This window comes from Ranitomeya variabilis, chromosome 6, assembly GCF_051348905.1.
Source record: "Ranitomeya variabilis isolate aRanVar5 chromosome 6, aRanVar5.hap1, whole genome shotgun sequence".
Classification (NCBI taxonomy): domain Eukaryota; kingdom Metazoa; phylum Chordata; class Amphibia; order Anura; family Dendrobatidae; genus Ranitomeya; species Ranitomeya variabilis.
In genome coordinates this window covers 473,877,305-473,902,944 of record NC_135237.1, presented here as the reverse complement: position 1 = coordinate 473,902,944, position 25,640 = coordinate 473,877,305, and the positions used below count along the sequence as shown (strand labels likewise).

The window sequence follows — 25,640 nt, the reverse complement described above, 5'->3', positions numbered from 1 at the left end:
TTTCTTTCCTTGTAGGTTAATTCTACATGAAGGAAAACAACTAAGAATAATGTAGGATGTATTGGGGGAGGTGGCGGAGACATTAAAGGCACAGGGGTTTATCCCAATCAAATAGAATAGCAGTATTTTTAATTTTTTTATGACGTTCGGCGTTAGAAAGAATTTGACTATGTTAATTTTTTATTTATTTTGTCAGATATTGATGTTTCACTACTTCCACGCCCTTCACCCTATTTTTTACTTCTCCCACACTTTCTTCTTCATTATCCTCATCATCAGCTTCTGTGACATCAACTTCTTCACCTTATTCATCTTCTTCTTTTCTACGTATATATATATTTTTTTTTTTACATTGTTCATATTCTTTTTATTTAACTATTATCTTTTTTATATTCAACTTCTTCATCATATTCTTATTTGTGACAGGCATTCCCGTAGTTGTTATCTATAAAAGTTTGAAGATTACACCTTCCGTTCTGCCTGTCACAAAACAGTTACATTTGTCCGCGTTCAGTTTGGCCTGCAGCATCAGGCTTTATCCAGGGGCACCACGAGGAGGAACGGACTCACCCCCATACACTGCTTAGTCTTCTTCTGCTTATAATTTAGATAATATCTTTTGCTCTGATATTTAGTCTTATGCTTAATGTTCTTCTGCTCTTTGTTCTGCAGCCTCTTGTTCTTCTGCTTCTCGGTCTTCCAGGTTGTCGTCGTCATCTCCAGGGTCGTCATCTCCAGGGTCGTCGTCATCGGGGTCGTCGTCATCGGGGTCGTCGTCATCGGGGTCGTCTTCAGGGTCATCGTCTCCAGGGTCGTCGTCATCTCGGTGGTTGTCGTCTCTGGTGTCGTCATCATCTTAGGGGTGGTCTTCCGGGTCATCGTCTTTCGGGTCTTGAACTTGGAAATGTAGCAGAAGGTACAAGAAGGCTGAGAAAATGCCGAGAAACAGCTGATGGAACTGGAACTCGGATGGCTACCCGAAGGTCCAAGAGCCAATGGAACTACCGAGGACCAGCTGACGTTACTGGAACCCGGTTACTAAGCAGGAGGTACCCGTGCCTGAAAGCACTACCAAGGACCACCTGACGTTGGTGGAACTCGGATACCCAGAGGGAGGCACCTAAGCCAAAGGCTCTGCCCGGAACCAGCTGACGGTACTGGAACCAGGATGGGGAGCAGAAGGTACAAGAGCAAAAGACACTGCCGAGAACCAGCTGACGGTACTGGAACCCGGATGGGTAGCCGAAGGTCCAAGAGCCAATGGAACTACCGAGGACCAGCTGACGTTACTGGAACCCGGTTACTAAGCAGGAGGTACCCGTGCCTGAAAGCACTACCAAGGACCACCTGACGTTGGTGGAACTCGGATACCCAGAGGGAGGCACCTAAGCCAAAGGCTCTGCCCGGAACCAGCTGACGGTACTGGAACCAGGATGGGGAGCAGAAGGTACAAGAGCAAAAGACACTGCCGAGAACCAGCTGACGGTACTGGAACCCGGATGGGGACCTATTCAAGCTTGTCTTCCTAGGGCCCCAACTGGCGGTGTGTTAGAGCCCAGGGACAGCAGGAGGAGGAGCAGGGGGAGGGGAGTGTAGGCCGAAGCCTGCACAGGCGGCAGCTTTGGGTGTGTTGTGTCTGCGTGGCTTTTGCAGGACACGTTGCCGGCTACACAGCAGGGGAACAGCTGGCGGTGCTGGACCCCACTGACACATTGGCGAGGTGTTTGGCTCTGTGCAGCCAGCACTTCCGGACAGCAACTAGCGTTGTTGGAGCCCGGGCTCTGCAGGTGGAGCAGAGTGTAGGCCGAAGCCTAATTGAACCGATTTCAAAAGTCACCTTTAACCCCCCCTCAGGGGTTACAAAGTAGAAGAGCCACAGCTTATGCAGCAGCAGTGCTGCGCAAGTCAAAGGTTGCTCTTGTAATTTTTCTCCTTGCACACGCTGAATGGAACACGTATAACATTTAGCCCTTTATACAGTCAAACTGTGTAATGGAGGCGAGAGTTCCCTTTGTAATGAGACGCAGCACAGGTGTCAAGAATCCCACCTTGGTGCTGGGTGCAGCCTCCCGAGCGTTGTTATTTGCTGTACAGGAGTCTGCGCTGTCGTGTTATCCCCTGGCCTAGCGCCGTTAGCGCTGCCCATCTTCTGGCATCATGTAATGTCGGCCGGTGCGGTTCGCGATGCCCCTGAATCCCAGCCCCGCAGTGTCTTAACATTGTTAAAACACTGCGGGGCTGGGATTCAGGGCCTGGCGCAGCACATATGTTCGCCTCTCACACTCGGGTCCTTACACCCGCTTCAGACTGTGCGGCGTCATCTGATCCCTTATCGCATGCCACGGCCATGAAGCCGCACAGTCCGAAGAAGGCGGAAGGAGAGGAGGGACAGGCGAACTGATGCACTGATCCTGCCCATGAATCGCACCCTCGCAGTCCCAATAAATAAGACACCGAGGGGCGTTGTGTGGGTCAGGGCGGCCGCAGAGGCGCAGCCAGCCAAACAATGATGCCAGAAGACGGGCAGCGCTACCAAGGGGGTTGCAGCGTGTCATTACAAAGGAAAGTCACACCACCGGGACGGTTAAATGGTCACACAGAGGACACATTTCAGACGTGTTTTCAGTTCCACATGTGCGAGGAGAATACGTTTCTGAGCCACCTTGCACACATGCAGCATTACCGCTGTACAAGGTGGCTGGATAACGTAAAAACGCCTGGGGGAGGGGGGACAGGTTCCCTTCAATTTCAGTTCTTGTGTCTGCGTGGCTTTTGCAGGACACGTTGCCGGCTGCACAGCAGGGGAACAGCTGGCGGTGCTGGACCCCACTGACACATTGGCTGGTGTTTTTCTCTGTGCAGCTAGCACATCTGGGCCCCAACTGGCGGTGTGTTAGAGCCCAGGGACAGCAGGAGGAGGAGCAGGAGGAGGAGGAGCAGGGGGAGGGGAGTGTAGGCCGAAGCCTGCACAGGCGGCAGCTTTGGGTGTGTTGTGTCTGCGTGGCTTTTGCAGGACACGTTGCCGGCTACACAGCAGGGGAACAGCTGGCGGTGCTGGACCCCACTGACACATTGGCGAGGTGTTTGGCTCTGTGCAGCCAGCACTTCCGGACAGCAACTAGCGTTGTTGGAGCCCGGGCTCTGCAGGTGGAGCAGAGTGTAGGCCGAAGCCTAATTGAACCGATTTCAAAAGTCACCTTTAACCCCCCCTCAGGGGTTACAAAGTAGAAGAGCCACAGCTTATGCAGCAGCAGTGCTGCACAAGTCAAAGGTTGCTCTTGTAATTTTTCTCCTTGCACACGCTGAATGGAACACGTATAACATTTAGCCCTTTATACAGTCAAACTGTGTAATGGAGGCGAGAGTTCCCTTTGTAATGAGACGCAGCACAGGTGTCAAGAATCCCACCTTGGTGCTGGGTGCAGCCTCCCGAGCGATGTTATTTGCTGTACAGGAGTCTGCGCTGTCGTGTGATCCCCTGGCCTAGCGCTGTTAGCGCTGCCCATGTTCTGGCATCATTTAATGTCGGCCGGTGCGGTTCGCGATGACCATGAATCCCAGCCCCGCAGTGTCTTAACATTGTTAAAACACTGCGGGGCTGGGATTCAGGGCCTGGCGCAGCACATATGTTCGCCTCTGACACTCGGGTCCTTACACCCGCTTCAGACTGTGCGGCGTCATCTGATCCCTTATCGCATGCCACGGCCATGAAGCCGCACAGTCCGCAGAAGGCGGAAGGAGATGAGGGACAGGCGAACTGATGCACTGATCATGCCCGTCAATCACACCCTCGCAGTCCCAATAAATAAGACAACGAGGGGCGTTGTGTGGGTCAGGGCGGCCGCGGAGGCGCAGGCAGCCAAACAATGATGCCAGAAGACGGGCAGCGCTACCAAGGGGGTTGCAGCGTGTCATTACAAAGGAAAGTCACACCACCGGGACGGTTAAATGGTCACACAGAGGACACATTTCAGACGTGTTTTCAGTTCCACATGTGCGAGGAGAATACGTTTCTGAGCCACCTTGAACACATGCAGCATTACTGCTGTTCAAGGTAGCTGTAAAACATAGAAACACCTGGGGGAGGGGGGACAGGTTCCCTTCAATTTCAGTTCTTGTGTCTGCGTGGCGGTCGCAGGACACGTTGCCGGCTACACAGCAGGGGAACAGCTGGCGGTGCTGAACCCCACTGACACATTGGCTGGTGTTTTTCTCTGTGCAGCTAGCACATCTGGGCAAAAACTGGCGGTGTTAGAGCCCAGGGTCAGCAGGAGGAGCAGGGGGAGCGGAGTGTAGGCCGAAGCCTGCACTCGAGCAAGTTGAAAGGAAACCTTTAACCCCCCCCCCCCCCCAGGCGTTTGTAGCTGAAAGAGCCATTGTGTACAGCACTAATGCTGGAAAAGGTAAACTTAGCTCTTTTAATTATGGTCCTTGTACATGCGGAACCTAACATTTATGAAATGTGTCTCCTCACAGCGTTAAACCGTCCGGTAGGTGGAACTTTCCTTTGTCGTGTGACGCAGCACAGCCATCATTTTTACCCCCTTGGCGCCGTGCGCCGCCTCCTCAGCGTTGTTTGAATCTGTCCCGGAGCCTGCGCTGTTAGGTTAGCCCTTGGCCATGCACACATGTTGCGCTGCCCGTCTTCTGACCTCATTTGGTGTCAGGCTGGCTGCGCCTGTGCGGGTGCGCTGGCCGAGATCCCGCCTCGCAGTGTCGTCTAATGTAATCCCACCGCGGGCCTGTGATCCGTGCCCGTGCGCAGTGCATATCCTCTCCTCTCACTCCCCTCCCTACGGCTTTTTCAGACTGTGCGGTGTCACGGCCGTGGCATGCTATTAGGGACCAGCTGACATCGCACAGTCTGAAGAAGCCGTAGGGAGGGGAGTGAGAGGAGAGGAGCCTGCGCTGTTATGTTATCCCGTGGCCAGGCACACTTAGCGCTGCCCATCTTCTGACATCATTTGGTGTCAGGCTGGCTGCGCCTGTGCGGCCGCGCTGGCCGAGAGCCCGCCTCGCAGTGTCTTCTGATGTAATCCCACTGGGGGCCTGGGATCCATGGCCATGCGCAGTGCATATCCTCGCCTCTCACTCCCCTCCCTACGGCTTCTTTTTCAGACTGTGCGGTGTCACGGCCGTGGCATGCTATTAGGGACCAGCTGACACCGAACAGTCTGAAGAAGCCATAGGGAGATGAGTGAGAGGTGGAGGTTCAGATATGCACTGCGCATGTCCATAGATCCCAGGCCCCCAGTGGGATTAAATCAGAAGACACTGCGAGGCGGGCTCTCGGCCAGCGTGGCCGCACAGGCGCAGCCAGCCTGACACCAAATGATGCCAGCTGATGCGGCCTGCGAGGTGGTGACCGGAGCCACTGGCCCACCCGCCTCTTCAGAGGAAGACAGAAAAAGCTGTTGGGCATCACTGCACCCTGCCTCTTCTTCCATTTCTCCAATGCTGCTTGGCTGGCCCCCTGTTTCCAAGCCAAGAGATGATTCAGAGAACAGAAGTAGAGACTGCTCCTGTCCTGGGATCTCTGTCTGCCTGGGCAATTTTGCAGGTGGTGAAGAGACAGATGGCTGCTCTCCAGTGCTCTGTGTCTGAGAGGATGTGGCACTAATGGAAGTTGATGCATTAGCTGCCATCCATCCCACAACGGCTTCAATTTGGTCTTCACGCAGCAGCGGTGTACGGTGCTCGGCGACAAAGCTGCGCATGAACGACTGTTCCCTTGTGAAAGTGGGTGCTGATGACTCACCGGTGCCCGCAGCAGGCACAGAATCCCCACGTCCCCTCCCTGCTCCGCGCCCACGCCCACGCCCACGTGCCTTACTCACTGCCTTCTTCATCTTGGTTGACTGATAAAGATAAGCAGAAAAGTACTAACGGCTTTGTGTGCTTATTCCTGAGCAACTCCGCCTTGCCAGTAGTTTCATGCCCTCCATGCTAAACAGGATGTGCCCACACTTGGAATCTTTCTCATTGGCTGAATTTCTGAATTTTGAATCATTGAACTTCCGATTCCGGTATCCGATACGCGCCAAGTATCGGAATCCCGGTATCGGAATTCCGATACCGCTAGTATCGGCCGATACCCGATACTTGCGGTATCGGAATGCTCAACACTAGTCATAAATAGAAATATACACACACACACACACACACACACACACACACACACACACACACACACACACACACACACACACAGTATTATGAAATGTATACATATAGTATTAGTCATATCTGCGCGTTAGTCAGGATTGTTGAGACTAGGTGCCAGCTTGTAAGTTGTATCTGTCTGGCAATTACCTTGGATCAAATTGTTTTAAGGAAATGGAAAGCCCCAAAGGATCTAGTTAAAGGATCTGCAAAGGGCAAACAGGAAAATCGAGGTTCACAGCAGTCAGGGTGTGAAGTGTTGATTTAGCACATATTCTTCACAGCTTCGAGGACTGGCGAACACAAGCACGTTTTATATGTGTAAGTTTAAAGGGCACCTGCCTACTAATATTCAATGCATAAAAAAATAATTCTGGTGACGTTTGTTTTTTATACAAAGTTTGCTTAAAAGGAAAGAAGAATCGTTACATATTGATTAATTAGCAAGTTCACAATAACATGTGACATATTTAATTTCAAGTCCTAAGGCTTTGAATAAGGCCATCCTGTCTACATATGCCTGCGAGGACACAGGGTAGCCAATCGCAGACTTTCACTTTGATTAAATCTCTTGGGCTCCAGTGCACAGATTACCCAGAGCTGATCTGTCATAAGTTCTCTAATAACTGGTCTCACACCACAGCCATTGACATTGCAGAATGTACTTACTGTATTCCTGGCTTACATATATCTACTTTCCCTGAGTGGCACCATCTATAAATATTTAATGTCTTAGATATTGCACACATCTAGTGTTGCCAACTTTATATTTTTTTTTTCCAAAAAATCATGGATTGCCTCCATTTGTTTACAGAAAATTGGATTATCACAGTAAATCATTAAAATTTTAAGTGCTATGTGTCTACAGTAAAGCCCATAACTGCTGTGAGGGTTATGTGGTCTTTTGATAAAACTCTGCAGTCACTCTATGTGACACGGTGTCAGGATTCTCCAGTGTCGGCAGAAAGAGCGGGCAGTCATGTGAGCGGAAGTATGCAATATGTATTCATCTGGCCTCATTTTGACCTGAAATACGCAGCCTTACAAAATTCACTTGTATTTAGGGAGGATGCACATGTCTAGTCGGAATGTGTCCAGAAGTGTGCATATTTCATTCTCGTGGTCACATGACCTCCCACTTTCACCACAGCGACCAGAGAATCCTAGCGGTGTTCAGTATGTATGCCTGAACAACCTCTTTAACCCCTTAAAGACCACCGATACACCTTTTAACGTCAGTAGTTAAGGGTACTTAATTAACGGCGCTGTGGAAAAAGTGTATAACGCCCCCAGAGTCAGATTTTCTCTGGGGTCGCCGAGACCCCAGAGAACATGATTCGGGTCGGTTTTATCTACCCCGATTTTGCGATCGCCGCTATTAATCGTATAGCGGCGACCACAAAAAAGGCCGATGTGCCATTTAATTTCTCTCTCCTTTGATGTGATCACACATCAGAGAAGAGAAATAGGGTCCCCGATCCCCCCCGGTATCTCCCAGTGCTCCTCGGCCCTCCTGCTTCCCTCCCCACATGGGCGCCGCCTGGGAATGCATGCACCCGCCGAGATCTGCCGGCCGACACCCAGCAACAATAGGAACATTTTTCCTATTGGTTCATTTTGGTCACTGTGACAAACCCTATCACAGTGATCAAAATAAAAAATAAAAATAGTAAACCCCTTCTTTATCACCCCCTTAGTTAGGGAAAATAATAAAATAAAGAAAATGTATTGCCATTTTCCCATTAGGGTTAGAGTTGGGCTAAAGTTAGGGTTGGGGCTAAAATTAAAGTTAGGGTTAGAGATGGGGTTAGGGTTAGGGTTAGGGTTGGGTTAGGGTTAGGTTTGGGATTAGGGTTAGGTTTGGGATTAGGGTTATGGTTAGGGTTGGGATTAGGGTTAGGGGTGTGTTGGGATTAGGGTTGGGATTATGGTTAGGCTTGTGGTTAGGGTTGGGGTTAGGGGTGTGTTGGGGTTAGGGTTGTGATTAGGATTAGGGGTGAGTTGGGGTTAGGGTTGTGAATAGGGTTATGGTTGGGATTAGGGCTGGAGTGTGTTGGGGTCAGGGGTGTGATTAGAGTTATGGTTATGGTTGGGATTAGGGTTAAGGGTGTGTAGGGGTTAGGGTTGCGATTAGGATTATGGTTAGGGTTGGGATTAGGGTTACGGGTGTGTTTTGGGTTTAGGGTTGGAGTTAGAATTGGGGGGTTTCCACTGTTTAAGTACATAGGGGGGTCTCCAAACGCGACATGGCTCCACCATTTTGAACGCAAAATTGGCTGGAATCAAAGTCAAATGGTGCTCCCTCTCTTCTGAGCTCTGCTGTGCCCCCAAACAGTGGTTTACCCCCACATATGGGGCATCATCGTACGCAGGACAAATTGGACAACAACTTTGGTGGTCCAGTTTCTCCTGTTACCCTTGGGAAAATAAAAAAAATTGGGGGCTAAAAAATTATTTTTGTGGAAAAGAAAAGATTTTCTTATTTTCAATGCTCTGCGATATAAACTTCTGTGAAGCACTTGGGGGTTCAAAGTTCACACAACATATCTAGACAAGTTCGTTGGGGGGTCTAGTTTCCAAATTGGGGTCACTTGTGGGGGTTTTTTACTCTTTAGGAACATCAAGGGCTCTGCAAGCGCAACATGATGCCCGCAGACCATTCCATCAAAGTCTGCATTCCAAAACATCACTACTTCCCTTCCAAGCCCCGACGTGTGCCCAAACAGTTGTCCCCCCACATATAGAGTATCAGCGTACTCAAGACAAATTGAACAACAACTACTGGGGTCCAATTTCTCCTGTTACCCTTGTGAAAATAAAAAATTACGGGCTAATATACCATTTTTGTGAGAAAAAAAGTTTTTTTATTTTCATGGCTCTACGTTATAAACTTCTGTAAAGCATTTGGGGGTTTAAAGTTCACACAACACATCTAGACAAGTTCCTTGGGGGTCTAGTTTCCAAAATGGGATCACTTGTGGGGGGTTTCTACTGTTTAGGCATATCAGGGGCTCTGCAAATGCAAAATGACGCCCGCAGACCATTCTATCAAAGTCTGCATTCCAAAACTTAGCTCCTTCCCTTACGAGCACTGCCATGTACCCAAACAGTAGTTTACCCCCACATATGGGGTATCAGCGTACTCAGGACAAATTGCACAACAAATTTCATGGTCCATTTCCTTTGTTACCCTTGTGAAAGTAAAAATTTGGGGGTGAAAAGATCATTTTTGTGGAAAAAATATGATTTTTTATTTTCACGGCTCTACGTTATAAACTTCCGTGAAGCATTTGGGGTTCATAGTGCTCACCACACATCTAGATAAGCTCTTTGGGGGTCTAGTTACCAAAATGGGGTCACTTGTGGTGGGTTTCTACTGTTTAGGTACATCAGGGGCTCTCCAAATGCGATATGGCTTCCGATCTCAATTGCAGCCAATTCTGCATTGAAAAAGTCAAATGGCGCTCCTTCCCTCCCAAGCTCTGCTATGCGCACAAACAGTGGTTTACCCCCAACATATGGGGTATCACCATACTTAGGACAAATTTCACAACAACTTTTGTGGTCTAATTTCTCCTGCTACCCTTGTGAATATAAAAATTTGGGGGCGAAAGGTCATTTTTGTAGAAAAAAATAAGATTTTTTATTTTCACGGCTCTACATTATAAACTTCTGTGAAGCACTTGGGGGTTCAAAGTGCTCACCACACATCTAGATAAGTTCCTTAAGGGGTCTAGTTTCCAAACTGGTGTCACTTGTGGGGGGTTTCCACTGTTTAGGCACATCAGGGGCTCTCCAAATGCGACATGGCGTCCGATCTCAATTCCAGGCAATTCTGCATTGAAAAAGTCAAACAGCACTCCTTCTCTTCCAAGCTCTGCTGTGCGCCCAAACATTGGTTTACCCCCACATATGGGGTATCGGTGTATTCGGGAGAAATTGAACAACACATTTTTTGGTTCATTTCCTCTTTTTACACTTGTGAAAATAAAAAAAATTAGTTCTGAAGAAAAATGTTTGTAAAAAAAAAGTTAAAAGTTAATTTTTTTCCTTCCACATTGCTTCAGTTTCTGTGAAGCGCGTAAAGGGTTAATAGACTTCTTGAATGTGGTTTTGAGCACCTTGGGGGGTGTAGTTTTTAGAATGGTGGCACTTTTAGGTATTTTTTGTCATGTACACCCTTCAAAGTGACTTTAAATGTGAGATGGTCCCTAAAGAAATGGTTTTGTAAATTTTGTTGTAAAAATGAGAAATCGCTGGTCAACTTTTAACCCTTATAACTTCCTAATAAAAAAAATTTTGTTTCCAAAATTGTGCTGATGTAAAGTAGACATGTGGGAAATGTTATTTATTAACTATTTTGTGTGACATATCTCTCTGATTTAAGAGCATAACAATTCAAAGTTTAAAAATTGCAAAATTTTAAAATGCTTTGCCATATTTGTTTTTTTTTTCATAAATAAATGCAAGTAATATCAAAGAAATGTTACGACTATCATGAAGTACAATATGTCATGAAAAAACACTCTCCGAATCAGCGGGATGTGTTAAAGCATTCCGGAGTTATAACCTCATAAAGTGACAGTGGTCAGAATTGTAAAAATTGGCCTCGTCATTAAGATGCAAATTGGCTCCATCACTTAGGCCAGTTTCACATTAGTGTTTTGAGGAGCTGCGGACTACCTCTGTGAAGCCCCGCTCTCAGCCGCACCTCCGTGGCTAGCTTCGCGTAATTCTGCATGCGGCCTGCATGCGGCCTGTGTACCTATCTTTAACATTAGGTACGCAGGTCGTGCGGCTGTATGCGGATGCTTCTGCATGCGTCATTTTGACGATGCAGTGACCAGCGTAGGACGCAGCTGGTTGCAATTTCTTTTTTTCCCCACATCGTCAAAACGACGCATGCGGAAGCATCCACATAAAGCCGCTCAACCTGCGTACCTAATGTTAAAGATAGGCACGCAGGCCGCATGCGGGCTGCATGCAGAAGTAGGTGGAGCTAGCGGTGGAGGTGCAGCCGAGGGCGGGGCTTCACGGAGGAAGTCCGCAGTCCTCCGCAGCTCCTCAAAACGCTAGTGTGAAACTAGCCTAAGGGGATAACTGCTTCACTGTGAACTGAAAAAAGTAATTCAAATCTGTATCAGTTTCTTAAGCTTTCAACAAATCACAGATGAATCAACCTTTTTTTTTACGGTCAGAGGAATAAAGTGCCCTATGTTTCCAGAATGTTCTGGATAGTTGGCAACTCTGCACACATAAGTATAAGGGTATGTTTCCAAGGTCCGCAAACGCTGCGGATTGGACGCTGCATACATCTGCAGCGTCCAATCTGCAGAGGCCAGACGTTACAGCATAGTGGATGGGATTTTATGAAATCCCATCTCCACTATACGTGCAGGGACGCCTCTGGCTTCCCTGTGTATACGCACATGTGGTGCGTCTTTATAAACTGCAGCATGTTTATTTATCTTGCAGAGATGCTCAGCCTCCACAAGATAAATAGCACCGTTATACCTATAGGACGCGGTGATTCCACATGGTTCAATGAACACATGCGGAATCACCATGCCTACAAAAGCTGATAGTGCTTTGGACGGAGCAGACAGTCCAAAGTGCTGCCAGTTTGTGCCCATGCAAACATACCCAAAGAGGAAGTTTCTGTTCACTTTGGATGCTTTGGATTCCTCTCAAAATTATCAGGCAAAAATGAGTTATTCTGTTGTACTATGTTGTCTGGTCAAATACTGGACAACATGACAAAAATGTGATGGACCCAATATAGTAGGATTCACTAGGTTCTGATGGTGCCCAGTGTATAAGGGTTCTTCAGTGAGATAAGTTGACAGAGGAAAACATCTAGTTGATCTTGTCTTCTCCTTCACCATTGTATTGATAAATCAACCACTTTGGCCCTCAGTAAAGAAAACAGCTTCTTCATGTATTTAGTCATTTAGTCCTAAGGCCACGTTCACACGTATTTGATCAGTATTTGACATCAATATTTATAAGCCAAAACCAGGAGTGAGTGAAAAATGCAGAAGTGGTGCATATGTTTCAATTATACTTTTCCTTTGATTGTTCCACTCCTGGTTTTGGTTTACAAATATTGATGTAAAATACTGACCAAATACTGAATGTTATGGTCATGCAGACAGATTTGGGCAGTGGCAAAAACTAAAATAAACTCATTCACTTTAGAAAAAAAATTAAGCTTTCCTAAGAAAGTATACATTTTTTGTCTTTATGGCAGACTGTTGTCTTCAATAACTTGCTCTCCCAAATGTGAGAGAAAAACAGAAAACGTAATAGCACTGGATGGCGATGAGAAGGGAGAGAAGAACGGCAAGAGAGTCTGCTTCAATGTTGCAGGAGAGGAGCAGGAGGACTCGGGACATGATACCATCAGCAACAGGGACTCCTACAGGTAATTCCTACTTCTACTGAGTCTAGGACTGAGGCAAGGCTTCTGGGTGTGCTGTATACTGTAGGCATAAAATCTATCTAATATATTCAGCCCTCTTCAGTTGTATGAATGAGCATATTTTATACAAACAAGTAATATCTCCCTCCTCCATAGATTAGAAACTATAAAATTACTATTACAAATGCTTTTCCTCACTGTTTTCTCCATTATGAAGTTCCCCATTACGGCTCAGTGTTGTGTGAATGATTTAGGTCACATGCAAACGTCGAGTGTTTGGTGAGTATTTTACCTCAGTATTTGTAAGCCAAAACCAGGAGTGGGTGATAAATGCAGAAGTGGTGCATATGTTTCTATTATACTTTTCCTCTGACTGTCCTACTCCTGGTTTTGGCTTACGATTCGAATACTGAGGTAAAGAACTCACCAAATACTGAACGTGTGACTGTGGCCTTAAACGGAGAAGCAGCACTATGTGTACTTATGTAAGATATTGCCCAAATGCAATATTATAGCAGGAGGGGTCACCATGAACAAGTTCCTGTCACCGCCGGGTACTGAGAAACAAATTTTGCTATACTCAAGGATCTCTTCATAGGAGGGCACAGGGACAAAGACTCTTCATTAACGGCCATAAAAGTTAATGGTTACTGTTGCACTACTTCTTTGGACTGTGTGTCTTTCCTCATTCATGGCATATATACATACATACTGACCTCTCTGCTGAAGGGACCCGAATTCTTGATACATACTGACCTCTCTGCTGAAGGGACCCGAATTCTTGATACATACATACTGACCTCTCTGCTGAAGGGACCCGAATTCTTGATCGTCCAATGTAGGTCTCTATCAAAGCCCTAACCCTAGGTAAAGTGCAAACCCTCCATCTGACAATAGCTCTAACGCTTGCTAAACCTTCTACAAGTCTCCAATTATTCACTGTCGAGCATGGGGAGGCTCAGGTCTAATTCTCTCTGTGGGTCTTTGCCAAACCTTGTTATCTTTTAGGGCCACAGCCTATGCATTGAATTCTTTAATGGGAACACCTGCCTCTTATAAGATTACCTCTGCCCAGCAGACATAGCACACCGCCCCTATGCTACATATGCTCTTACACTTCTCTAGCCTATAATGGCATCTCCCATTACATTGTGTAAAATTGCCTAGAATAACAAACATAGCAGGTAGTCACCCTCATTGGGTCTATCGGCGGCTCATTGCCATTACTATAGACCTAGTATTTTGGCTACAATGGTGACATCACATCAACAAAGCTACTCACCTCTATACCCAGTCACTGAGCTCAGCATTGCATGCTGTCAACTTTGGCATAGCCATCTCCAAGTGGGTGCTGCAAAATTATGCTCTGATGCAAAAAATATTCTGTTCACCTCTGTTTTGATTTCTGTTTTGCTGAAACAGGATTCATGTGGAATACAGATCCATAACAAAAAGAAGCAAACTGAGGCAGACATGGCCCATTAACTATGAGGAGTCTGGTTTTCGTCATGTGTCCGTCCCTTGAATAGACTAAAAGGGCTAGCATGTTGTGCATCTTGTTCCGTCCAGAAACGACGTGGTCCCCAATATACACTGCTCAAAAAAATAAAGCGAACACTTAAACAACAGAATATAACTCCATGTAAATCAAACTTCTGTGAAATCAAACTGTCCACTTAGGAAGCAACACAGTTTGACAATCAATTTCACATGCTGTTGTGCAAATGGATTAGACAATAGATGGAAATTATTGGAAATTATCAAGACACTCTCAATTAAGGAGTGGTTATGCAGGTGGGGACCACAGACCACATCTCAGTACCAATGCTTTCTGGCTGATCTTTTGGTCACTTTTGAATATTGGTTGTGCTTTCACACTTGTGGTAGCATGAGACGGACTCTACAGCCCACACAAGTGGCTCAGGTAGTGCAGCTCATCCAGGATGGAACATGAATGCGAGCTGCGGCAAGAAGGTTTGCTGTGTGTGTCAGCGTAGTGTCCAGAGGCTGGAGGTGCTACCAGGAGACAGGCCAGTACACCAGGAGATGTGGAGGGGGCAGTAGGAGGGCAGCAAGCCAGCAGCAGGACCCCTACCTCCACCTTTGTGCAAGGAGGAACAGGAAGAGCACTGCCAGAGCCCTGAAAATGGCCTCCAGCTGGCCACAAATGTGCATATGTCTGCACAAATGGTTAGAAACTGACTCCATGAGGATGGTCTGCATGCCCGAGGTCCACAGTTGGGGGTTGTGCTCGAAGCCCAACATCGTGCAGGACGCTTGGCATTTGCCACAGAACACCAGGATTGGCAAATTCGCCACTGGCACCCTGTGCTCTTCACAGATGAAAGCAGGTTCACACTGAGCACATGTGACAGACATGACAGAGTCTGGAGATGCCGTGTTGAGTGATCTGCTGCCTACAACATCCTTCAGCATGACCAGTTTGGCAATGGGTCAGTAATGGTGTGGGGTGGCATTTCTTTGGAGGGCCCCACAGCCCTCCATGTGCTCGCTAGAGGTAGCCTGACTGCCATTAGGTACTGAGATGAGATCCCCAGACCCCTTGTGATACCATATTCTGATGCGGTTGGCTCTGGGTTCCTCCTAATGTAGGACAATGCCAGACCTCTTGTGGCTGGAGTGTGTCAGCAGTTCTTGCAAGATGAAGGCATTGAAGATATGGACTGGCTTGCCCGTTTCCCAGACCTGACTCCGATTGAACACATCTGGGACATCATGTCTCGCACCATCCACCAATGTCACGTTGCACCACAGACTGTCCAGGAGTTGGCGGATGCTTTAGTCCAGGTCTGGGAGATGATCCCTCAGGAGACCATCTGCCGTCTCATCAGAAGTATGCCCACAGGCATTGTAGGGAGGTCATACAGGCATGTGGAGGCCACACACACTACTGAGCATCATTTCCTTGTCTTGAGGCATTTCCACTGAAATTGGATCAGCCTGTAACTTCATTATCCACTTTGATTTTCAGCATCATTCCAAATCCAGACCTTCGTGGGATTTTAGTGGTGATTTATGTTGATAATTTTTTTTGTTTTATTGTTCTCAACACATTCCACTATGTAATGAATAAAGATCTACAACTGGAATTTTTCATTCAGTGATATCTAGGATGTGGGATTTTAGTGTTCCCTTTATTTTTTTGAGCAGTGTAGTTTGAATCCATTTGTAAAGGATTCATGTTCCACATGAATTGCATTTCTCTGCTCCTACACCAGAGCTAACAAATGCAAGTGTAAACATGAGCATAAGCCAACATCATTTATAACTAGTGAAAAGAAAGCAGTGCTATATGAATATTCTTTCTTTTAGGTAGCTTAGTTTTTGTGTCTATAAAATTTACCAGAAGAGACATAGTGGCAATACAATGTAAAATGATATAATTTACAAGGGAAACAAGGAGTCAGTACTATCTGTGCCTTCATCATTTACAGGAGAAACATGAAGATGGTTTTATATCACTTAACTAGCACGATATGGGGCCAGTACCATCTATAGCTACTATATTTACAGAAAAAAAATAAAAGCAGAGTTTTCCTTGCCTGTTTAATTTACCTGGAGAGACATGAAGGCAGTAATATCTGTGCCTGCATCATTTACCTGGAGACACATGGATGCAGTAATATCTATAGCTACAATATTTACAGACAAAAAATAAAAGTAGAGTTTTCATTGCCTGTGTTCAGCAGCTATGCTGTGGTTACCAGCGTGCCCCTCTGAGCTCAGGGACTGGCTATAGCAGTGACGCGCCCTGATGATGTGACGCCACCACATTAGAAAAAACACCAGGACTAGATTAGCAGTGGAGAGCTGGCACTGGACCGAGGGAGGGTGAATACATGCTAAGTTTATTCTTTGTATTTTAAACAGTATTGGGCCCACTTTCCTGAAAGTGGACAACCCCTTTAAGCACAGAAATATTGATACTAGTGATAGTGTCACATGGACAATTACTCTTCAGCAAGTGCGGCAATTTAAAGTGTTAAACTTTGCTTTACATGAATTAAGAAAATATTGCACGTATCTGGTTTTAACATAACAATTTAATTGCTGAATTAAGTAGACGTCATTTTAGATATGTTTTCCATTCATTTTATAGTGATTGCAACAGCAATAGAAACTCCATTGCCTCGTTCACAAGTGTCTGCAGCAGCCAGTGTAGTTCTTACCTTCACAGCGATGACATGGATTCTGGTAAACCCACTTTCTTTTTGTTCTATAAATACAAAGACTGATCGTTTAGAAAATTCAAGAACTGGTTTCTATGATATCATTTCTAGATAATCTGCAATTTTACAAATCTAGATCATTCCGGTGATATTTGGGTATTTCATTTCCTGCTCAATAGCTGAAAAGAATTATGTAACAAAAAAGTTTGTATCTTATACCTGTGTCTCGGCGTTAGATTTGCATAAAAGTAAAAGCAGTACCCTTTTATAAAGATTCGGACTGTGGCAAAATGATGGTAAGGAAGCCATTTTGATGTATACTTTTTGCTGTGAATCATAGACTCATAGAATGTTAGAATGGGAAGGGAACTCCAGGGTCATCATGTCCAAACCCCTGCTCAATGCAGGATGAAAGGAGACTCAAAAATACTTTGATTTAAAACATTATTCCGTCTGATAAAATTCTAATTACAGAAAATCTGTAAAGACAGTCACCTCTGCTATATCAGCACATTATGGCTGGGCTGGCGTCTGACACCCATGTCTGAAATATAGAAAGCAATAAAAAAGTACCAAATAACAGAAACTACCTATAAATGGCTCTTAAAGCAAACAAATAATAGAAAATACCCATTTACAAATGTATAATTTTTTATTAGGAATAGGAACACAATAGCAAATAACACACAATTATGGAAAAAAAAATCTATTAAAAAACCCCCATAAAAATCCAAAAAGGCAGTGTACCAGTGGTAAATCCCATGATGGCAAAATATAGTATACATTTTGAAAGTATAACCTATATCAATAGTGCAGTAAGGGTATAATAAAAAGTACTTGTCATGGCTCGGTTTGGTAATTTGATCATGGAATCTGTTGCTTTCGTAGTTCTTCTGCCTGTTGAACTATTGCTTTTTTCTTCCCTGTCCAAATGCTGATTGTTCCTATTGTCTTTATTCTCCCTTTTCGATTTGCAACTTTCCAGATGTTTTCCATTCTCCCATTTCTGTTTGCCCTATCACATTAAGGCTATGTGCCCACGTTCAGGATTGTTCACAGAATTTTCCTGATCAAAACCGGACTCCTTTCGCAGGAAATCCGCTCGTGTTTATTTCGCGTTTTTATCGCGTTTTTGCGCTGTTTTTGCACGTTTTCCTCACTTTTTGGGTTTCTTTTCCAGAGCTTCCCAATACAATAATATAGCGGCAAATCCGCAGATTTTTCCGCAAAATTAATGAACATGCTGCGTTTTTTGCACAATGCGTTTTTTTCGCGGAAAAAAAACGCAACATGGGCACAAAATTTGCGGAATGCATTAAAATAATGGGATGCGTAATGTAAGCTTTTTAAAGCATTTTTGCAGCAGAAAACCACCCAAAAAACGCTAAAAAAAGCTAAAAATCCTGAGCGTGGTCACATAGCCTAAGGATGGGGTTTCATACATTATCGCTTCACTGCACTTCTTTGCTGGTTACACTTCAAGGTGGATTTGTGCTAAGTACTTCCAGCCCTTTAGTGAAAGGATTTACCCTGCTAGACTTACACTGCTTATATTCTTGCTGTGTTTCTGTTTGTCTACCTTCCCAGCAGCTTTTCCTTTTACCGCTTTTAGGTTTCTGGGAGGTTATTCTAGTTTTATTTTTTTTTTGGTTATCCTTACTGTTCCCTCTCTCCATTTTCATGAATGTGCTTTAAGTTTCCCACCCTGGGTCTTCTTGTCCACCTGCACACCTTCCTCTCCCCATGTTGGCAGTGTGTTACGGACTCCCTTCTGGTTCCTCGGGAGGCACGAGAAACCTCTCCACGGCCTTTTAGGGAGTCAGGCCCGAAGTGGTGTTTTTCACTTGTGGAGATAGGGACTAACTAGTTTGTACATGGAGCAGTTGGGTGTAGGTATGACTTCTCTCTATATCTTCTCTCTCTTCCCTCTCTCTTACTCCCTTTACCCGTGTGTGAATGTGGTACGTGCATAACAGTACTAACCTAAACAGACAAAATACAATTTTTTTTTTACAATCCATGATTATAATAGATGATAGTAAGTATGATAAAATAATTTTCTTAGAGATCCTGACTATAATATCAACAGAGGAATGCCTTGAATCAAGAGACCAAACAATAATATCAATAATATAAAATGGACTCACTAATTAGGAACTGCCCCAAAAGGAGTGAAACACAAAAGTAGCAAAATTGCCAAAAGACCCCAGATCAAAGAGAACCATTATAATACCAACCACACATAATTACTGGACCACTGCCCAGTAACCTTCTACGTGTTTTGTGAATACCTGATGAAACTATACGTGAAACGCACGTTGGGGTACTGGGCAGTGTGAATCATATGGTCCACTAATTTTGGCTAGAGGTGGGTATTGTAATGGTTCTCTTCGATTTGAGATGTTAGACTTTCTTAATACATACTATATTCTGTCATAATGGGATCACACTGCATTTTTGTGCTTTTTATGGAGTGTTTTAAATATATTTTTTAAGTAATGTGTGTTATTTTTTTTTAGTATCTATAAAAACTTATACATTGGTATACCGGTATTTTCTTATTACTGTATGTCTTTAGTAGTCTTCATGAGGAAACCCTGTTAATAAATAAGAGTTAAAAAAAATAGATTTGCTATTTTTAGTGTTTTTACAGCATCTCAAACTTTTCTACTTTAGGAGATGAGATGCCCTTAAATGTACGGATTTCTCATGAGAAGCAGGACAAATTACACAGCTGCCTAGAACATCTTTTCAGCCAGGTGCGTAATACGGACAGTAACAAATTTATTCTTATATGGCAATATTTACATGTGATGAAAAACCAAGGCTGAAGCCGCATCACCAATATAAGAAACCGAATGTCACCTATATCTGGTTCTATTGTAGTTTTTGCCTTGTTTTCTTCAATAAATAAGTAGCTTTAGAAAATGCTCTTACAAAACTGATTTATGGAATCGCATATAAGAAACCACAAGGCACAGAAGATAAATTAAACTGAATGTGGCAGAATTTTGGATCAATTTGCGTTCAAAAAATTGTCCTTTTTTACTTGCAGCGTGAAATTATTTTAGACAATTTTCAGCGTCTTGTCTGACAAGTGGGCTTGACTTTTTTTGCAAAGGGATGTGGCTTAATAGAGAGTGTACTAGCCCAAGATGTGACAGAGCAAGTCAAAAAAGCACCAATGCTTAACAGCAAATTGCTGGCACAAATTAACCTTATTTATAGTTAATAATTATGACACATTTAAAGGGATGTAGCTGTAGCAAAGCTAAGACTTCTGGACTGTGTATAACGCCCACACCGTTTGACAGCTTTTTGTCTATATTGTGCATTGTCAGCAAGCTACCAAACAATTCTGGGAATAAGGTTAATTAACTGGACGGCCCTTGTCAGTACCTCTTCACTTTGGGCCATTGAGTGAGACCTGAATAGAACACCTCCTTCTTTGACATCTATACGCCATAATAGGGAGAACCCTATGTCTTTTGGGGGTGAGGTGATTGGGATCAGACCTGGTAATAGTTCTGCAAGATAACTATAAACAATGATAAAAATATCCATGAATACCAATACGCATTGTAAACCATTAGCATTTCCACATTTTAATAAACAAGATTATAATTTTCCTTCCTTATTTTTTTACATTGAAAACCTTGTGTTCTTCTAGGTGGAATCGATAACTAATCTTCTCAGAGGACCGGCTGTGGCCAGAGCATTTGAACAAACAAAATATTTCACACCTGGACGAAGTTTACAAGGTGCCGATACCCACAGTACATCATTTTGTCTCTTATGAACTAGAAAAAACATTTTTTAATGATTTCCAATTGAAACCTCTCATTATTGTGTCCAGTCAACAACACATAAACAGTAAGGGTGAATGGGATATGGATGAATCAACTTTAAAACGATGCTAAATATTTTGCGTCAGGGCCTGGGAGCCTCAAGTTATTCTGGAGAATGTTGGGATTGGTCCAACCATGTGTTACAAGATTGTCCATACATTTGTTTGACAGACTGAGGGAATTGTAGAAACGGACACTCTACAATGCTATAGAGTGGGCAATTAATTTTCCGTAAGGGCCATATGAGAGACTGTGATAGTTGTGCAGGGCCAAATCAATAGGTTATAATTACCATAATTCTGCTCAATATTTATATATTAATTATAGTCATTATTCTATATTAATATTATTTGTATCACATAATATTGAGCAGAATTAAGTATACTGACACCACCCTACATATGGTATGAGCCCACACACAGCACCCCTATATATGTATGAGACCACACACATCCCCTGTATGCAGTATGAGCCCTGACACAGCCCTCTGTATACAATATGAGCCCCCATATAGCCCCCTACATACATGAGCCCCAACATTGTCCTCTATATACAGCATGAATTCCCACATAGTCCCATAAAGTGACAAGCAAAAGGGTAACAATGTTTTGAACATTTGACTTTCAGGCTCCATAATTCACCATTCACTACTGCTTCAAACTTGAGGCTACCATCATTTTATAGCAAATCATCTTGGCTATCTCATAGATAAATTTGACTTGCAACTATTTAGCATATGATTAGTTATGCAGATTCTTGTCACGTCACTGCATTGTTACTGTTTTGTTTCTAAAAATCTATATTTTAATTTTTATTATTTTCTAATTCTACCTTTGGCTTTTGACACTGCCTGAATATTTCTATGCATGCTCTCAATCAGATTCAAGTATGTCTCGCCAGAAATCTAATGCCAGGTCTCTTCTACACGTTCCCAAAGTTGGTGCATACAGGTTGCCTCACTTGGGTATTTATACAGTTTTTTATTTAACTCTACGCACAAGTGTTCAAATGAATTGAGATCTGGGGACTGTTGGGGCCAATCCAGCACCTCAACTTCATTGTCATTGAACCATTTCTTCACTAATCTTGAAATATGCTTCGGGTCGATGTCCTGCTGGAACACTATGTCATTCTTTTCATACTCACAATACTTGAGTGTATGAACTTACTCATCTTGTAAGATACTCAGATATAGCTCAGCACTGAGACCACCATCGATCCTGGTCAAGTATCCAAAGCCTTTGGCTATAAAACAAAATCATATCATCAGGTTCCTCTTGACAGTTCCTTCAATTTCTTTTTTTTTTTCAAGACCCATTTGCACCCATCAGAGCCTAGCCTATTGATTTTTATCTCATCGCTCCAAATTACCTTTTTCCAATCTTCTACTGTTCACTTTTCATACTGTTTTACAAACTCAGTCTGACTTTTCTTATGACAATATTGAAGTCGAGGTGTCTTTATCTTTACCTGTTTTCGAGCCACCAATCCAGACTTGTGTAGTGTGTTTTGCACGGTGCTTGCAGTGTTTGTTGCACCAATACTGATAGACCTTGTAATGTGCAGACTTGTTGACTCATTTTATTGTTTTCCAACTGTCATGATACTTACATGATGCAGTTTAGAAATTTTCTTGGCTGATAAACTGCTATCAGTGAGCTGGATGATGCTGTTTCTCTTTTCTTTGAAAATCTTCTTCCTGGCTACTCCTCGATTCAAACCAGTGACCTTTTTCTCCAGAATCAACGTAATAAGACACTGAGCTATTGGGGAATGTGAGGACAGGTTGTATTTTGTAGTATACTGGAAGAAAAAGATTTTTCCACCAACAGGAGCAAAACAGTAACACTGCAGTGACATGACAAGAATCTGCATATCTAATCATATGCTAAATAGTTGCAAGTCAAATGTATGAGATAGGCAAGATAATTGTCTATAAAATGATGGCAGTCTCAAATTGGAATCAGTAGTGGATGGTGAGATATGGAGCCTGAAAGTCAAAAGTTCAAAACTTTGTTTCCCTTTTGCTCATCACTGTATATATAGTATGAGCCCAAACATAGCCTCTTAAATACAGAATGAGACTTCGCATAGCCTTCCTATATACAGTTTAAGCCTCCACACATCCCTCTATAGGCACATATCCTACACACATAAAAAAGCACATACTCACCTCACTCCCGCTCCCCTGGCATTTTGCTACGGTCACCAGTGCACTGACTCTCCACACAGCAGACACGATGTAGTGACGTCATCGTGACTGCTGTCTCAGTCGTACCCGCTGATTGGTGGGAGAAGGAGTCGGTGAGTCTGTCCTGTCCTGAGCGTGCAGATAGCCAGGGGGAGGACATGGCCCGTTTTCCACTGTTTTCACAGTGCACTTTACTCAGTTACAATGTATAGGTGACTAGCAGCACTCACTTCTTAGGGCACTCGTTCCAAAACCAGGGAACCCTCCTGGGTAAAACCTATGCTCAGAATTGGAAGAACAGCGCTCCAGCTGGGTGTTATGGTCCAGTAGAAGAAATCTTTATTTCAGCCATGATAAAACAGCAACGTTTCGACCGCAATCGGTCTTTTTCAAGCATTGCTTGAAAAAGACCGATTGCGGTCGAAACGTTGCTGTTTTATCATGGCTGAAATAAAGATTTCTTCTACTGGACCATAACACCCGGCTGGAGCGCTGTTCTTCCAATTCTGAGTGCACTTTACTCAGGTCTCATACAGAGTTAAAATGATTAATGATTTCAGCTTAGATTTCTTGTTTACATGCCGATCACTCGTTTGTTTCTTGCATTCTGTAGAATTTCAACAGGAAATGGAACCTAAATTAAGCTGTCCAAAGCGGTTACGACTTCACATTAAACAGGACCCCTGGAATTTGCCCAGTAGTGTTCGCATTCTTGCACAGAACATTAGAAAGTTTGTAGAAGGTGAGCTATCATTTGTGAATTTTTGCTATTTCTTTGACTACAATGAAGTATAAATCAAATCTTTCCCATTAAAGAAACAGTGACACCATTTGGACAGTTCCTGATGTGATGATGACAGCTGTATTTTTGTATATTTTTCTTCTCTTTTGCAATGCTGTGTCCTATATCCTTGTAATAAATTGGTCAAGCTTTCCTTTTTGTCCAATCTTTTTATCTCTGAATTGACTTTCCCCATTGTATCTGTTATATACTGTATATATCTGATGTCCATCACAGGAAAAAAGTATTTAAGGCCCATTTTAACATGCTAGTGATTGGCCAAATAACTGTTTATAGGTTGGCACTTTCCCGATCATTGCCAGTATAAACATGGCATCAACCAGCTGATAAAAGGGAAAATGCTCGCTTATTTGGGCAAATCGCTTCTTTTATGCAATTCAAAATTAATGCTGATTAGCAACACATCCTTTTGTGTAAACAGAGAATGTGCTGCCAAGAATGGGCAACTGTATGGGGGCATAAACGAGCGCCAATGGCATGCCAGATTGCTGATGAGCACTCGATATGGGTAATCATTATCGGACCATTTAAAAGGACTTTTATGGTTCACACAGGTGGGTAGATTGCCACAACGAATGATGATGTTCATATTTCTCAGCACTTGTTCATTAGTGTTTTACGAGTGGCAATGGTTGGGAGGCCTATGCAAGAACAATGAATTGCATGATCGTTTCTATCACGCTTTTTATATTGTTGTCTATACTGGGCAAAGTGCTACTGACAAAAAACAATTTTTATGTCTACATAAAGTATGCAAACGCTAGCAAAAATCATTTTTTTTGTTCAGTGCTCCTTTCATCACAGGGCCTCTTTACACAGTTAATGATCAGGCACAAACATTTATTTGGGCCACCAAGGTACCGTACATTTCACTGTTGACTCAAAGAGGACCTTTCATCAAATGTTTCATGTTGAACTGGACACATCTAAAAGGTGGCTGCAGAGCAAAATGCAAAAATACAATGTTTTAGGGTTTTTTGGTGTGGGGGAAATGTTTCTTTTTTTAAATTTTACCTCTCCATTGCAGAGGTATTAAATTATTTGGCACCTAAACATTAATTTTCAGGTCCCCCGTGCTCCCAGAACCACCAACAGTTGTGTCTGAATATATAAATTCCCTGCCTAACAATCTCTGTATTACATTACACACATACACAGACCTTTAGAAAGAGAACCGTATTTCTAAAGTCCGTTTATGATATGAAATTGAGGGCTTTGATTAGTCAAGGTGGCATTAGTGTCCTCAGACTAGTCAATCCACTTAGATGTTATCATGCCACTGTGGTCTTGATAACATAACTTACAAGCGTCTGTGTCATCGCAAGCGCTATGCTTACCTCAAGCAGGCGTGTGGCATCTTCCACTCTCATGATTGATCCTTTGAAGCTGGGTGTACACTAGAGATGAGCGAATATGTTCAAAAAATGATCGCCAAACATAAATTCGGCACTAATATGGTACATTCGGATTCGTGATTGGTAACATGAGCATTTTTCTTAAAATTAGAAAAAGTTGTTAACATTCGGTGAAAGATAGAATAAATGCTAGTAATTCATGTGCCACCTTCAGTAAAATCACAGCGTGACAGGTTAGAATAGAATAGATAGACTAGATACATACACATAAACATACAGCTGTCAGTGACACACATATATGTACATATATATATATATATATATATATATATATATATATATATATATATATATATATATATTACATACATAGATAGATAGAAGAAAAACCGGCAATTTAGCAGCAGCGGTAGTGTAAAAACATAGCAGAAGCCGACAGGATAGAAGAGATGGATTACACACAGTAAATACAAATAGAATTGGTAGATATATAGATGTCAGTGACAAACACTATTGGCACAGTGTGTGTGCAGCTTACTGTACATGTATTTAATTAATAAAAGTTTATTTTTCTGAAAAAAATGGCCTGGGCTTCTGCATAATTTTCGTAACCAGCAGATGGAAAGCTGATGACTGAGGGGCCGATGTTTATAGCCTGGGAAGGGGGTAAT

At 43.6% G+C, this 25,640-nt stretch overlaps 1 protein-coding gene across 1 annotated transcript in view; it reads left to right on the top strand.

Moving 5' to 3' along the window:
* The window catches only part of PREX2 (phosphatidylinositol-3,4,5-trisphosphate dependent Rac exchange factor 2), a 487,967-nt gene that overhangs the window by 331,251 nt on the left and 131,076 nt on the right, over positions 1-25,640 (top strand). Inside the window, exons 26-30 of the mRNA XM_077270643.1 lie at positions 12,413-12,586; positions 16,704-16,798; positions 19,450-19,532; positions 20,444-20,534; positions 23,426-23,554. Of these exons, the coding sequence (XP_077126758.1) occupies positions 12,413-12,586; positions 16,704-16,798; positions 19,450-19,532; positions 20,444-20,534; positions 23,426-23,554 (572 nt within the window). The remainder of the gene's footprint in view (positions 1-12,412; positions 12,587-16,703; positions 16,799-19,449; positions 19,533-20,443; positions 20,535-23,425; positions 23,555-25,640) is intronic.